Source organism: Tupaia chinensis, unplaced genomic scaffold (genome assembly GCF_000334495.1).
Source record: "Tupaia chinensis unplaced genomic scaffold, TupChi_1.0 Scaffold139072_1, whole genome shotgun sequence".
Taxonomy (NCBI): domain Eukaryota; kingdom Metazoa; phylum Chordata; class Mammalia; order Scandentia; family Tupaiidae; genus Tupaia; species Tupaia belangeri.
In genome coordinates, this window is record NW_006198962.1 from 1,137,554 (window position 1) to 1,152,860 (window position 15,307).

General features: G+C 44.1%; 1 protein-coding gene across 19 annotated transcripts in view; it reads right to left on the minus strand.

Moving 5' to 3' along the window:
- Positions 1–524: 524 nt before the first annotated feature.
- The window catches only part of IKZF1 (IKAROS family zinc finger 1), a 112,335-nt gene continuing 97,552 nt past the window's right edge, over positions 525–15,307 (minus strand). For 12 of the 19 annotated variants that reach the window (XM_027765642.1, XM_027765647.1, XM_006161804.3 and 9 more), the window contains 2 exons: positions 12,019–12,156; positions 525–2,907 (listed from right to left, as the gene is read on the minus strand). In XM_027765642.1, the coding sequence (XP_027621443.1) occupies positions 2,198–2,907; positions 12,019–12,156 (848 nt within the window). In that variant the 3' untranslated portion in view covers positions 525–2,197. The remainder of the gene's footprint in view (positions 2,908–12,018; positions 12,157–15,307) is intronic. The other 7 variants (XM_027765648.1, XM_027765646.1, XM_027765635.1 and 4 more) reach the window with 2 other exon arrangements.

The window sequence follows — 15,307 nt, forward strand, 5'->3', positions numbered from 1 at the left end:
GCTGAATGGGACAATTGCTTCCAATTTTTCAATTTTTTAATCAGTGGAAGGCTTCCCAGATCTCTGATTGGCTTAGTATTCATTTCCATCAACGCTTCTCCACCAGGATTGAGCTCGCCTCCTAGGGGACCTCTGGCAATATCTGGAGACATTTGTGGCTGTCGATTGCTGGGGCTCCTAGTATCTACTGGGCAGTGACCACTGAGCCTACAGAGCACAGGACAGTTTCCCGTAACAAAGGATTATCCAGCTCCAAACGTCAACAGGGCTGAGGTGAACAACCCCTGGTTTAGGTTAAACACTGAGGCTTTTGGGACCAGCAGTTAGTAATGGCTATGTCACTGGACTCCCACGTAGGCGACCGCGGTTCGAGTCCCGGACCCGGTGGCTTAAACTCATGCGGGGCGCATGTGCATGCGTGCCCAAGATCCGGAGAGGAGAATGGAGGAGAAGGGATTGCGGCGTGACCATCCCCCCTGGGGGGTGATTTCTCGCTTTCTGTCTCTATGTCTCTCTCTGTCTGTCTCTGTCTTTCTGGCGAGCGCATGTGCCCTGTAGCAAAAAACCTCTCCAAAAAAGAGAAAGAAAGAAACAAACAAAAACCAAAAAAACCTGCTGAGGCTTTTGTGTACATTTTCTCCTGTCTGTTCATGGGCACCTTGGGACAGTTTTGGTAAAGACAAATATTGAAGGCATTTGAAACTGTAGCGCTTCTCTGCCTACACAGCTGGATGACATGATTACTCTTGAGGGAGAGCCTTCCTGGTCGGGATTCAAAGCTCCAAACATCCGACCTAGACCTTACAGAGGCATGGGCATCTTAGCATGGCTGGGCAGGTTCTCACTTCCAGCATGGCTGCCTCCCTCCCGTGAGAACTGGTGGGCAGTAGTGTCCAGGCATGTGGACTGACTGTGTGCCTGGCCCCTATGGGCCATGAAGGCGGCAGAACCACATATCCTACTCCTGTGTGGGCGCACAGGCTGCCTTGTCTTTTTGGTAGAGCATTTTAGAATGTTTGAGGGTTTAACTTCACACAGGTGAGTTCTGTGAGCTGGCAACAGGGAGAGTAGGTCTCATATATATCACTGATCTGCAAATTAGTGGTCATTCCACAGCATTCTTTCATGGCTTCAAAACAAGAGTAATATACAATGCGGGTAGGGAAAAAAATTGACCAACAGTAAGAAATCTGGACCTGAAGCTACAAATGGAATACAGACTTAATGAAAAATAAAGGCTAGGGTTGGGCTTTTGCAGGAAAACTGACTCTGGTCTTAGGAAGAGACAGCTAGGAAAGGAACAGAAAACCAGAGGGAGGACTGTGGGATTCGGAATACAGCTTTGGTTTCTAAGGAATTTGACGATTGGAGGGTTCGAAAAAAATTAAGGTATAAATTTTGGGACTGGTGTTTAAAATGTAGTGATAGACTTTTGGGGCCATTAAAGGCACGCCATGAAAAAACAAAAGATGAAGGCTTTCCAGGCGTACCCGTGGTAAGTTTATCCACCTGGCAGCAAATCTCAGGGGCTCGGCCTCAGATATCTGGACAACATCTCAGAATCTTGGAAATCTAGGAGGAGTCTAGAAGGTTCTCCAGCCTCTTCTTTCGTCCCCTGCACAGGGCAGCCCAACACACGGACTGTTTTAATTAATTTTCTTGTGGAGAATGCGACTTAATAATTGCCTTAAAACAGTGCAGCCTTGGGCCTTAGATGCACGGACTGGGTACTTTTGGGCAGCCACAGCTCTGGCCGTCTGCTCACTGCAGAGCTGGTTAAGATGACCACAGCTCAGGGGCCTGACCACTGCATCCGGGGACTTGGGAAAGACTGCCACGAACCCGTGCTTAGCACAGGGGCTTTCGCTCCTTCCCAGCCTTTGGCCTGTTTTATAGATTCTATGAAAAATTTGGACTCATTGTTCGGAGAATGGGGTTCTAGGAAGCAACAGGTGGGGGAATGGCAGCTAGCCTCTACAGAAACTCGTATACCCATAAAGCGGCTCTCGGTGCTCCCGAAGCAGCCCTGCCTCGCTCAACAACAACCTTGTTTTCCAAAAGCAATCCCAACCCCAAGCAATAAGCTTAAAAAATTCTAAACACACAGGCTCTGGTCCGCCCGTCCTGCAGATGGGGTGCGTGGGGGCGAGCCAGAGCAGCAGTCCCTGCGCTTCGGGGCGCAGCTGTGGCCGCCGGCTTAGCTCAGGTGGAAGCGGTGCTCGCCCCGCGTGATGTGCGATGAGAACTCGTAGCGGTCCTGGCTGTGGTAGCCGCACATGTTGCACTCGAAAGGATCCCGGAAGCCGTGGCAGCCCATGTGGATGGTGTACATGACGTGGTCGAGGAAGAGCACGCGGCAGTGTTCGCACTTGTACACCTTGATCTGCTCGCCGCTGGTGCTGAGCACGCGGAAGGCGTCCTGCGAGTTCTCGGAGGCGGCGCGCAGCACGTCGTAGGCGCGCTGCTCCTCCTTCAGCGACAGCCCGTTGCGCGCGTGCGGCGCGATGTGGTTGGTCAGGTAGATGAGGCCACCGCGTTGCTCCTCCGTGTTGCTCTCGGTGTCCGTCGAGTCTTGGCAGCTGTTGCTCGGCGAGGCCTCGCGCTCCGAGGACACCGACTTGGCCTTGGAGAGCAGCAGCAGGTTCTCCACGGCGCTGTCCTGGGCCGCGTGGTTGGCGCGCGCCGCGCCCTCCGCAGGGGCCTTGTGCAGCTGGTACATGGGGCTGATGACCGGCACCACCTCTGAGCCGCCCGGGGGCGTCTGCACCAGCGGGCGCAGGGACTCGGCCCCCAGGTAGTTGATGGCGTTGTTGATGGCCTGGTCCATCACGTGGGAAGTCATCATCTCGTTCTCCTTCTCGTAGCTGGCGCTGCCGTCGTAGGGCATGTCTGACAAGCACTTGTCCCCTGTGGGAAGCAGGCGACAGTGAGTGAGGCACAGCTGCGACAGCTTAAATTCACTGAGGTGAGCAGGTCCCTGGTGGCCCAGAGCCCCGCAGATGCACACTGGCTCCTGCATGCCGGGCAGAGGCATCTGTGTGCTGTGAACCCTAGGTGGGCACTGAACATAATTTGGTTGGAGAAATACATAAATGAACAGGAGACCAAAGAGCATGGTGTCCAATTAAACGGCACACACTGACGCCCACTATACCATTCTCATGTCTTTTATTAAGGACAGTACAATGCAATGTTATATTAATTTGAAATGAACATTTTTAAAGATGTATTTTTTTGTTTGTTTTTCTTAAGGTTTATGCTACAGTGGGTGTGTGCTCGCCAGAGAGGGCGACAGTGAGAAGGAAAGTGACAAATCATCCTGCAGGAGGGACAGTCATGCTGCAATCCCTTCTCTTCCATTCTCCTGGAATTTTGGGCACGCACGTGTACCTCCTGAGCCTGAAATCATATTACCAGGTCCAGGACTCAAACTACGGTCAACTCTGTGGGAGTCCAGTGGCTTAACCATCATGCCATCTGCTGGCCCCATAATGATGTACTTTCAATACAGTGCTCTAAGTAATGTGCAGTAGAAGGTTAATTGATAATTAACATGCATACTAAAGATGTAGTCATTATTACTGCAATGCACTGATTCAAAACAGTATGATGTGCTATAATATTAAAGTCATTTTAATCATCTAGAAAAGATTTAATCAGCATATATGGTGATTACGTATTATTTACAATAAAGTTATATTTGTTTTTATAAGTAACACAGAGGAAAATGAACTCTGATTTGTGATGGACTAAAAGGGATGCTCAGACTTAAAATCCTCCCTATTCCCCTCCTCAGTAGTCAGCAGCATTAAAACTGCACTCCACAGCAATATGTGGTAGGTAGGACGTGGGAAAGAAACTAAGGTTGCCACAGGGGAGAATGGTATGTTGTCCATTTAGCCTTAAAAGGATGCTCATGTTAAGGGCCGGTGGGTGGTGTGGTGGTTAAGGGTGCTGGACTCCCACATGGTCAACCGTAGTTCAAGTCCTACACCTGGTGCCTTGCTTTCTTACTCTCTCTCACCCTGTTCCTCTCTGGTCAACTTAAAATAAATAATTCTTTAAAAAATGAAATAATTCTTTAAAAAAAAGATTGTTCATGTTAATGACATACAAAAAATGTTGGACCTTGGCTTCAAGCAACTTCTGATCGATGATATTATTTCAGGTTGTAGGAGCAGATGAGCTACCTCCTTGGTAACAGTTAATTCTGAGACTAGATATGGCTTCTTGCAATTAGCTTTGCAGTAAACATTTCCATTAGAAATACTATGAGTTCCTTTGAAGATACCTTCCTAAGAAGTCCAGCCTGACTCATGGTTTACTTAGCAATCATCAGGTAAAGTAACTGCATTCTTACTGGACTTACGTTCCTTCGGTGGTAACTTCATCAATCAAAGCACATGAGGCCGTGAGTGGGAATGTTGGAATGGTGTGATTTACCACTCGCTCTTTCTGCCCTTCCTTCAACACATCTGGACCAGACTAGAGAGCAAGTAGAACAGTGCCATCCTTGGCAGCACACAGCTGGTCTCCACCTCAGTGCTCAAGAACACGGACAATGCACCCCAGCCTGAGAAATCCTGTGGAGGCTCTGAGAGTGGAGCATTGGATTCTGATCCAGTGGGAGTCGGCCAGGCAAGGGAGCTTTTGTGTGTCCAAGGTGCTGGGGACAGCAAGCGGGAAGGTTCTGAAGGAAGGTGTCAGTCTGGAAATTTCAGATAGTGAATGGGTAGGCACGGCTAGACCAAGCAGAGACTCTGAGTGGAAAGTGGAAGCTACTGAGAGGTTCGAAGGAAGAAGTGCCCTTGGGCAAAGAACAGACTGAAGAGGGGCTAAGTGAGGGGATGGCCAGAGACTCCCACAAGTTGGGGATGATGAATGGTCTGGGGAAAGGATGCCAATGGAGGGTCTTAACACTTCCCACATTGACCCCTGATGTTGAGTCTGCAGCAGATCCACAGTAACAGAGGACCAACTACTTTCAGGTCATTCAGTTACTACAATACTAGTACTTAAAAAATACGTGGCCATTAATATTTGCCCGTATACATGCGCGCCTCATTTCCTGAAGGCTCTTTGATCTTCACTCCTTACTTTGCAATGGGTGTGTGCATGCAATAGCCTGGTTTCCACTTGTTTCCAGGAAAAAAGAGAGAGAGAGAGAGAGAGAGAGAGAGAGAGAGAGAATAAATTAACCCCCTGGGAAGCTGATGGTGGAACCCAAGCTGTGGTGTTTCTCTCCATTAAGGATAAGAAGAAGTGATCGTGCTGCATTCTTGAAAACACACAAGTAATCTTGTTTTTCTTTGTGCTGAGGTGCTACATGTCTTGTTACACTAACTCCAGAACAGAATGAATGGATTCATTCCCATTTAGACCCAGGTCTGTCCCTCTACCAAACCCTGGCAAGGACTGGACTTTGTAGCCAGTTCTGCTCAATGGAGAAGTGTAAAGAAGTGTGGATAGCTCTGCTCAAAGTGGCGCCTTCCACCTGATCATCCTGTTTCTCCCCAGAGTCACAGTTCTGTGGTTCCCAAGCAACCATTAACACCTGTATTTCAAACCATTGACACCTTGCTGTCAATAACAAATAGGTGTGGGAAAAAAGAACATACATTCCAGGCTGCCATGGCATGATAAAACTACTCATAGAATTTCTCCTTCCTAAAACCCAACAACATGAGAAAAATAAAAACCTAAGAAACTCACCAACAGTAATCAAATAAAGGAAAAACCATACCCTAACATACATGGGAAACTGTACCCTAACGTACATAGGGAAAAAAAAGAAATCAAGGACCAATAAAAGAAAATTCTGGCCTAAGATATAGGGCAACATTGACTGCTAATATCACTTTAAAAAACTGCAGGTATGAATCAAAAATGTCCTGGGCATTCTCCCTACTATCCCCATATCCATAGAGAAACAATTCAAATAGATACCTTTTTCATCCTCTACTGGCAAGAACCAGTTCACAGCTTACACCAGAGGAGTGAGCAGAGAGGCTGCTCCCTGTCTGAAAAGCCAGTACCTTCATGGTCTACGCTGCAGCAAAGGGCAGCTCAAAGCCCTGAGCCTCCCCTATAGGGTGGGAAGCCTTCTCCACAGTCCTTCTCCTAGGCATAGTGCTCCTGGTTTGGGGAGCGTTAACCACTCAGTAGGATGGAATAAGAGCAGAGAGGAAGTCTTTTTAACAAAGGCTGTACTTTGCCTCACCTGAACTCCCCCCATCCCATCCTTGGCATCCTTTCAGGATTTAGAAAAGTCGATAGCTCTCACAGGATAAAAAAAAATGTCTCAGATATAGTGGGAAGAATGTCGAAATGTCAATCAAGCTACAGCAGAACTAATAGAATACAGAGAAAAAAAAATGTCATGGTTACTGTGAAAATATTTTCGAGCCACACAAGGGAAGAAAGGAAGTAAAACACAGACCAATAAGTCCATCCTAGGAAAAGAGAAAAAAAAAATCCTTAGTTCAAGGAAGAGAGGAAATGTCTCATAGTAGCTTCATGACATGGAGTCAATTTAAAGAGAACATTCGAGGATGACATGCAGAAAACAGAGAGAGGGGGTAAAAGAGGTCTCAGATCTCAGGAAACAAAATCAGATCTCCAAACATCCTTATTACACATTTATACATAGATTAAAAATAGCAAGTGACAAAACTATTAAAAACTGAATTACTAACAGAGGAAAAAAAACACAAGATAGTAATAGTGGATAAGTATAAAAAAAGATAAAGAGATAAAAATAAATTTAAAGAAGTGTTAACATATATGGAAGACAAATTATCCAACAGGTGAACAACTAGCATCCCTGAAGAGAGATCACAGTAGAAGGAATGGAAGATAGATTTACATAAAAGAATATTTCCCAGGAAACAGAAAAAGCAATCTCCAGATTAAAATGGCAGGAAATTCCCATTCAGAATACAAAACACCAAGACGCACCTCAGTTTAGGATATTTAACTTTAAGGTTAAAGAAAAAGTCCTTCAGGCATTTAGGGAGAAAATGGAAATCCCCTTAAAGAAAACAAAACAAAACAAAACTCAGAGATCAGCAGATGATGTTATGGTTATGTCGCTGGACTCCCATGTAGTTGACTGTGGTTTGAGTCTCAGACCTAGTGGCTTAAACTCACGCCAGGTACATGTGTGTGTGCCTAAGATACCAAGACAAGAATGGAAGAGAAGGGATTACAGCATGGTCATCCCTCCTGGGCAGGGGGGATGTGTCATTTCTCACTTTCTGTCTGTCTCTCTCTGTCTTTCTTGCCAAGTCATGCACCCTATAGCAAAAAACAAACAAACAAACAAAAAAACAAAAAAAAATGCCTCTAAAAAAAAACTCACACCAGGCGTGTGTGCGTGTGTACCCACAATTCCAAGAGAATGGAGGAGAAGGAACTTCAGTCTGGCCATCTTCCCTGGGGGTGATTTCTTGCTTTCTATCTCTCTGGTGAGCACACACACCCAATAGCAAAAATTTCTAAAAAAATCTAAGAAACTCATAGACAGGCCTTTGACAGCTCCACAGCAACACTCGATAAGCTTTGCCATCAGACAACAGGGCCAGGTTTAAAATGCCCTCAGGGTGGAAAGAAAAAGAGTGAGTCTAGACCATACTCTGTCAATATGCTCTTCAAACAAGGGAACCAGCAGTTAGCGTAATGGCTATGTCGCTGGACTCCCACATAGCTGACCGTGGTTCGCGTCCCGGACCCGGTGGCTTAAAACTCACGCCGGGCACGTGTGCGTGTGTGCCCAAGATCCCGAGAGGAGAATGGAGGAGAAGGGATTGTGGCGTGACCATCCCCCCTGGGCGGTGATTTCTCACTTTCTGTCTCTATGTCTCTCTCTGTCTGGCAAGCGCACGCGCCCTATAGTGAAAACCTCTCCAAAAAAACCCCCCAAAAAACAAACAAAAAAATGCTCTTCAAATAGAACCACTGTGGAAATGGCATGCCAGGACCTTTTTAAATTTACTTGCAATCAATTAAGAAATTAATAAAATAAACCAAATAGTAGTAAAAAGATTGTGCCTGATCCTTGCATCTATTTTAACACACAGTAATAAATAAATTACTATGAGAATTATTTTTATTTATTTTTTTCTTCTAGTTTTGCTATAAAGCACATGTGCTTGCCAAAGAGAGATGGTGGGGAGTAAGAAATCACCTCCCAGGGAGATGGCCATACCACAATCCCCTCTTCTCTATTCTCCTCTTGGAATTCTGGGCACATATGCATAAGTGTCTGGTATGTTTTTCAAGGCACCAGGTTCAAGACAAACTGCACAGTTGGCCATGTGGAATCCAGTGCCTTAACCACTGTACCACCTGGCTGGTCTAGAGAATTATTTTTAAATCACACTGTGACTATTATGAAGCTGAGTCATGAAAACATAATAATATAACTATGACCATTAGAAACTGAAATAATGTCCTTATATTTTAAAGCAATGAGCCAATAGATACTGCCTGGACAGGAACAAATGAATTAAAAAGAATGATGCAAATAAAGCTCTTGATTTTTCAAAGTCAGTTAGGTTTTTTTTTGTTGCTTTTTTTTTTTTTTAATTTGGCAGAAGGCACATGCACTTCCTGGAAAGAGACAGGTGGAGGTGGTGGGGGTGAGAAAGCACCCCACATAGGGGGTGGTCATGTGTGATCCCTATCCTCCATTTCTCCCTCCTTTCTGGATTTTGGGCAAGCAGCTACATGTCTTTGAAGTGTTTCTCAAGTTGCCGGGTCTGTAGCCAACCATGCGGGATCCAGCCTCTTTAACCACCATGCCACTGGCTGACCCCAAAGTAAATATTTTTCATCTTAGAGAAGTTTTTAAAAATATAATATCCCTTTCTGTGAGGGAATATTTAAAAATCAGCCAGTCCTCCCAAAACTTTCACTTTTTACACTTTTGATTCTTTTTCATTCTTTTAACATTTAAGACATGTATAATATAGTATGTAATAATATATTATATATATATTTCATATATATATGAAATAATATATTTCATATAATAATATGAAAGTATTTATGTCACATCTACTGTCTCCCTATTTATCAGTCTATATATTCACACACATACAGAAAGCGATCTAGGATAATGTTTGCCTACTTTTGCTCTGGATAACTTCTGGATGCTGGGTTTGTGGTGACTTCATCTTTGCATTAAAATTCCTTATATTAATTGTGTGTCATTTTGATAAGCTAATATTTTTTCTTACAAAAGGAAAGTATACCAAGATAATTATAATGGGCAGCAAGAATATTGGTAATTGTTAGTTTCCTCTTTTTATTTGAAAAATGTCCTCACCATGATCACCAGACTAGAAGCACTGCTATATCCTGTTAGTCCTTCCCTGATTAGACCCACTGATCCCATGGACTTATTTACGTCTGATGATCTGAGAGAGTGAAATCTTTTTTTTTGAGAGAGAGATATTTTGCTATGGGGGTGCATAGGATCGCTGGAGAGACAGAGGGACAGAAAGTGAGAAATCACCCCTTGGGGGAAATGGCCATGCCACAATCCCTTTTTCTCCAGTCTCCTCTCAGGATTTTGGGCATGCACACACACGTGCCCAGCCTAAGTTTCAAGCTGCTGGGTCTGGAACCCAAGCCGTGGTGGGCTATGTGCGAGTCCAGCACCTTATCCACTGTGCCACTTGCTTGCCCCAGAGTGAAATTTTTGATGGCCAAAATGGCAAGGAATGTTGTTAACAAAACAAATACCGATTCATTCCATGTCCAAATTTAATTAAAAAATGTTGACCATAGCTCATATATTAATAAGCAAAAATATACACACACTGAGCAATATTCAGCATGAAAATATGGTCACCTTAGGTTGTTACGGTGCTTTCTAGTGCTGATCCTCAGAATAGCTAGTATTGATCGTCTCTCCCTTTTGATCCTCAGAATGGCTCCAGCAGGGAGGTAGGCCAGCAGACCCATGTCCATTTCATAGATGGCTACACTGAACCCAGGGTAACACTCAAGGACAACAGTCGGTGAGAGCTGGAGCTGCGTCCTGATTGGTCAGTGGGAATCCCACCACATTGCGGGTAGGACAGGCATTTTAGGGTAGGACGAGACAAGGTTTTCTAAATGAACTGCTCATCAACAACTCTTGGAGAAACATCAACAAATACACAGCTGCTTATGAGCTTTTTCCTGTTCCTACTATCCTCACCTGCTGTTCCTAAAAGCTGCTGTTTCTCCTGTGTCCAACCTTTCCCCCATAACTTCTTTTTCATCTTGGCTTTGTTCTATCAGAGCATTTTTGATTATTATTATTACTATTGTTATTATTTTCTTTAACATGGAAACATCTCAAGATAATGTCTGCATTGTGGTCTCACCCAGGTGGCCATGGTCGAGTTTCACAGATGTGTGCATTGGCTTGAAGTCTCCAAAAGCTAAATGGGGCAGTTGATGTTCCTTTACCACAGCACTTGACCTTCTCCAACTCCTAGCCTGGGGGAGGAAGCCATTCCTTACCTCCCCAGGTCAGTGATATTCACAACCATCAGACACACTCTGCTTCATTGCTGCATACCTTCCTGGTCACCCCGTCATCTTTTCTCTGTGATGACCACACCTGGGGACCTCCCAGCATGGGCTGTCTCTGGAGTGGCTCCTGGGCTCTGCGCCAGGTGTTGCCTGCAAGTCCACCCACCCCAACAGCTCACTCTCTGCACAAGACTCCACCCTGCTCACGAAGAGAAGGTTTCCTTCATCCTCACATTTTGTGGGCAGCTCCCTCATACAATCAGTGGTTTTTATTTTTGTTTAACTGAATCCTTCCTTCCCCTGATCCTTCTAACCCCCAATCTATGACAAACCTTTATTTAACAGAGGTCAAGACGAAAGTCTTTTCTAAGTTGTAAGAGGGAACCTGATACCAAGAACTTGGCCTCCCCTTCATCCTTTTGCTTCTTGCTCTCCTTCTGGTACTCCATTAAGCACTGTCCTAGTCTCATACTGTCTTCTGCATACATTTCCTGTTTGCCATCAACACCAGGAAGTCTTTGGAAATTAGTATATCAAAAATAGAGCTCCAGGTTTTTCCAGAGCCCAGTTTTATCCTTCCTGTAAACACTGTACTATTTTACTCAGGTCAGTATGACTCCCTGTTCCTTCATCAACTCATCCTGACCCCTAGGTTCTGCTTTCACTAACCTCTCTGCTCCATACCCTCTTATTTACACATCTGTTGCCATCGTTCCCTTGCTCTCCCTTTTCCAAACAGTTTTTGGCACTTGCTGTCACTCCTATCCAATATGCTGCTCTCATCAAAATATGTCAATGCTTTTTACTATTGAAAGGAGACATCTCTTCCTGGGCATCTGAGGACCATTCATCCTGTGGTTAGAGTTTGCTGGGGCAGCTTCTTGTTTACTGCTTCTTTGTGGGTATCTGGGCTCTGCCAGGAGCACACCCAGCTCTCCTACATGTCCCTGACTCCCCAGCATCCCTGCTCCTCTTCATTTTATATGTCTCCCCACCCCGCATCTTAGTGTGCCTGTGACTCTAGTTGGCTAAAAGGCTGCGGTGGAGATTGTGGTATGACAAAACCCTGTCAGGGGTCTTTCTCTCATTTAATGAATTAATAAATAAACTTTAGGAAAAAAATGAGGCTCTGTTGCTCAGAGTTTAGTCAGGCATGGGGTGGTCCTGCTGGGCAGTGGGCCTATAGGTCCCCAGCTCAGCCAAGTGCATGTTCTTAACCCTGTGCACACTGACATCATAGGCAGACCATACCAAGGGCCCCAGACACTACAAAATCACATCTAAAAGAAACTGGTGAAGGGAGCTTTGTTGCTTTCTAAAGACTTATCAGAAAAAATTCTAAGATATGTAAGAAATGTTCAGCTTCATGAATGTTTGCTTTTCAAAAAAGTGAGATTTATTTTTTTTCCTTTCTTCTGCCCTCAACGAATTACCTCAACTAAAACACCCATATAGTTGGTTTTGAAGAGACAGCAAACATTTAACTCTTACCAAGAAATTTCTGAGGCATAGAGCTCTTACGTTTGGCGACGTTACTTGCTAGTCTGTCCAGCACGAGGGATCTCTCAGATCCGCCTATCTTGCACAGGTCTTCTGCCATGTCACTGTGATTAGTTTCTTCTTTAATGACTAAAGTCAAAGACAGTTAAAGAGGCCAGTTTAGAAATACTTGTTTCAAGGGTTCAGTTGAGTCCACTATTAAATCTGACATCTACAAGTGCCTACAAGACCAGGCCCTCCATAGAGATTATTTCTAATCTTCCCAGCAACCCTGTCAGACAGTGGCTAGCCATAGCAATGCTTGTGATCAGCTACCTACCAGAACTCCATCCTCTGACACTTGATGACCACACGTCATCTCCTAAGACCAAAAGAGCAAGCACCACCACCATCACCAGAGACTGGACTGGGATTAACTATGTCCCTTTGAGGGTGCTTTTGTTTCCTAATTTCAAAATACACTGATTCAGTCAACCCTAATAACAGCTCTCTGTCCGAAAATGATACCAAGGTCTGACCCCACTAATTGACACAAGAAACTGAGATGCAGAGTTGTAGTCCCTAAGGGCCCCCATTGTATCTTGGAGACATTGGCAAGAAATCAAAGCTCCTTACTCCCAAACACACAGCAGACTCCTGAAACTGAACCATACATGTGTGTTGGAGAAAATTCAGAAATCATGGGACATTTTGAAGGATGGGCTATTTCTGGTCAACTCCTACAAGGGGACTTCAAAAAAGTCATGGAAAAATAGTATTAAAGTCAATTTTGATGCAAAATACTTTGCAATACATGGATAGTTTATTTTTTAAAAAATAATATGTATTTCTAAAAGCCTTTTTGAAGACCTCTTGTATTTTCCTATACCATCTTTCTTTCCATAACATGATATGTTTTTGTATTTTGCATAGTTTAATTGATATTTACTTCTAGTTTTTATGGTAGGATTTCTGGAAATAAAGTATTTTATTTCCCTGCCACTTATCCTAATATATAAGGAGCTAAAAGGTAAATCAGTTATCTTCCAAATACCTAATCGATGCTTCCACACTATGTGTACTCTGACATTACATGCTGGTTTCTCACAGGGTCTCTTGTAGGTTATCTATTTCTGTTATTGATTTGTCTGTCATTCTTCAAAGAGTTCCATACATTACAGTTACATTTTTAGTAATGCTAGATATAACTCTTTTTTCAAACCCTGCTCATTCTCTCATTTATTTTTCCAAGTGTACTTTACACGCTACTTATTTGGACTTACAACACAATTTATATTGAAATTATGCCTTGATTTGGGAGGATGAGCAAGGACAGAGTCTGGGATTCTTCCCCTCAATCTTCCATTCTTTCCTGCTTCAGTAAAGTTGGTACTTTTGTCATGATCCCCTGCCAATACCTGTTAGGATGGTTTGTAAGTATTTTATGTCTTCACTGCTATATGAATGCTACCTTGAAAACATATTTAAAATTGGTTATGATTGCTGCTATGTTTTATTTTTTCACACTGCAAATGTGTGTTTCTTACTAAATGAGCAGGCCGAGAGAGCCCATGCTGTGATTTAAATCCGCAAGGCACAATTCCCCTCGACAAACACTTGACCTATCAAGCAATATGCTTCCTCACATCTCCAGCCTTCTTAGCAAAGTTGGGCCCAGCCTGCCAAGGGTTTCAAACCATCTCCAGTGGGGTTTCATTCCCAAACTCTGACCTCCAGAGTCAATCACAGGAATGGACAAATGAGTCCAAAGTTCTCAGGTCATTGGTTACTTTGTCTGCACATGCATTGACTCCAAGGGCTTATGACACCAGTTGTGTGCCTACGGTGCAAGAGAAACTTATCTCTTCTGTAAAGACATTAAGACATTGTAACAGGTTGACTAAAAAGCCTTTAACTAAGGAAAATTATATTCAGAAAAAATCATCTTTTCATACATCCCTTACGCTGGTGGTGGTGGTTATTTTTTAAACTTAATGGACCCAACCTATGAGGATTGAGAAGGAGTCATCCGTCTGAGCACAGGAGGGCCAGGAGAGGAGAGATTAGTGTAGGAAGGTACAGGTTCAGCATCACCAGGACCCTCAGCCCCCTGTGTGCCCTTCCAACCCCAAATACCATCTACAAGGACATGTATTAAAGTCCTTTTATGGATCCCGTCAATGCCAGGGTTCCTTGAAGCAGCACTTTCTGTATACCTACAGGACTAGGTGTTGATGAAGGTAAAACAAAAGGGGCTAAAAGGTGTCCCTGCCTGAGTGTTTCCAGTCACTCTGCATATCTTGGCAGGAAGGAGTCCACAGTAATGAATTCTAGCTCGCCTGGCTCTGTGTGTTACACGCTTGATCTGATCACCACTTCTTCCTGGAGAAGCCGTCTCCCTCATGAGTAGAGGAGAAAACGACATCACTGCGGTGCTCCAGAGAACTGGACTCCAAAAGGGAATAAATTCACCTTTTGGGGGGAAATTAATTCTCCCCATGGGGTACTATTTAATACATATGACAGACCCATAAGTTTATTGATGTAGACACCAGTAGAGGAGAATTAGAGTCAAGAGGTGGTTATGTCAGTGGCTTTTCACACTGAAAAGATGAGCTCTAAGTCCCATTCGGAAACTGATTAAGAAGGCCTACTCCATAGCCCAGTGATCAAGGGAGCTGGATCCCACATGGCTGACCAAGATTCAAATGCATGCCCGGGTAGCTTAAAAAACACATCAGGTGTGTGTGGGCCCCAAATCCCAACAAGATGGAGAAATGGGGAAGAGTGGTGTGACCACACCCCATTGGGTGTCTGTCTGTCTGTCTCTCTCTTTCTGGAAATTCAGAAAACAAAAACAGATTTAGAGATGAAACTTGAACTCAGGTCTCAGTTAAATGAGGGATGTGTCTACCCCTGGAAGAAGCTTGTAGTCTGCTTAGACATCACAGCTTGTCCCTTCAGTAATGAAAACCATGGCACAAACAGAAAACAACATTCTCCATCTGTTTCTTGTTCCTTCTGTCTTCTCAGTTCTTTGTATCAGATATTCAATTGGACTTGGTATTACGGCTAATAAGTCTTCAGTCAATATTTGCTGAGTAAATAAAATGGCTTATTTAGGCATTAACATACAAATTATTAGAAGCACTTACTTTTAAGACTCTTTTTTTTTTTTATTTTTTGAGAGGTTTTTGCTATAGGGTGCATGCCTGCCAGAAAGACAGAGAGAGACAGAGACAGAAAGCAAGAAATCACCCCCCAGGGGGGATGGTCACGTTGCAATCCCTTCTCCTCCATT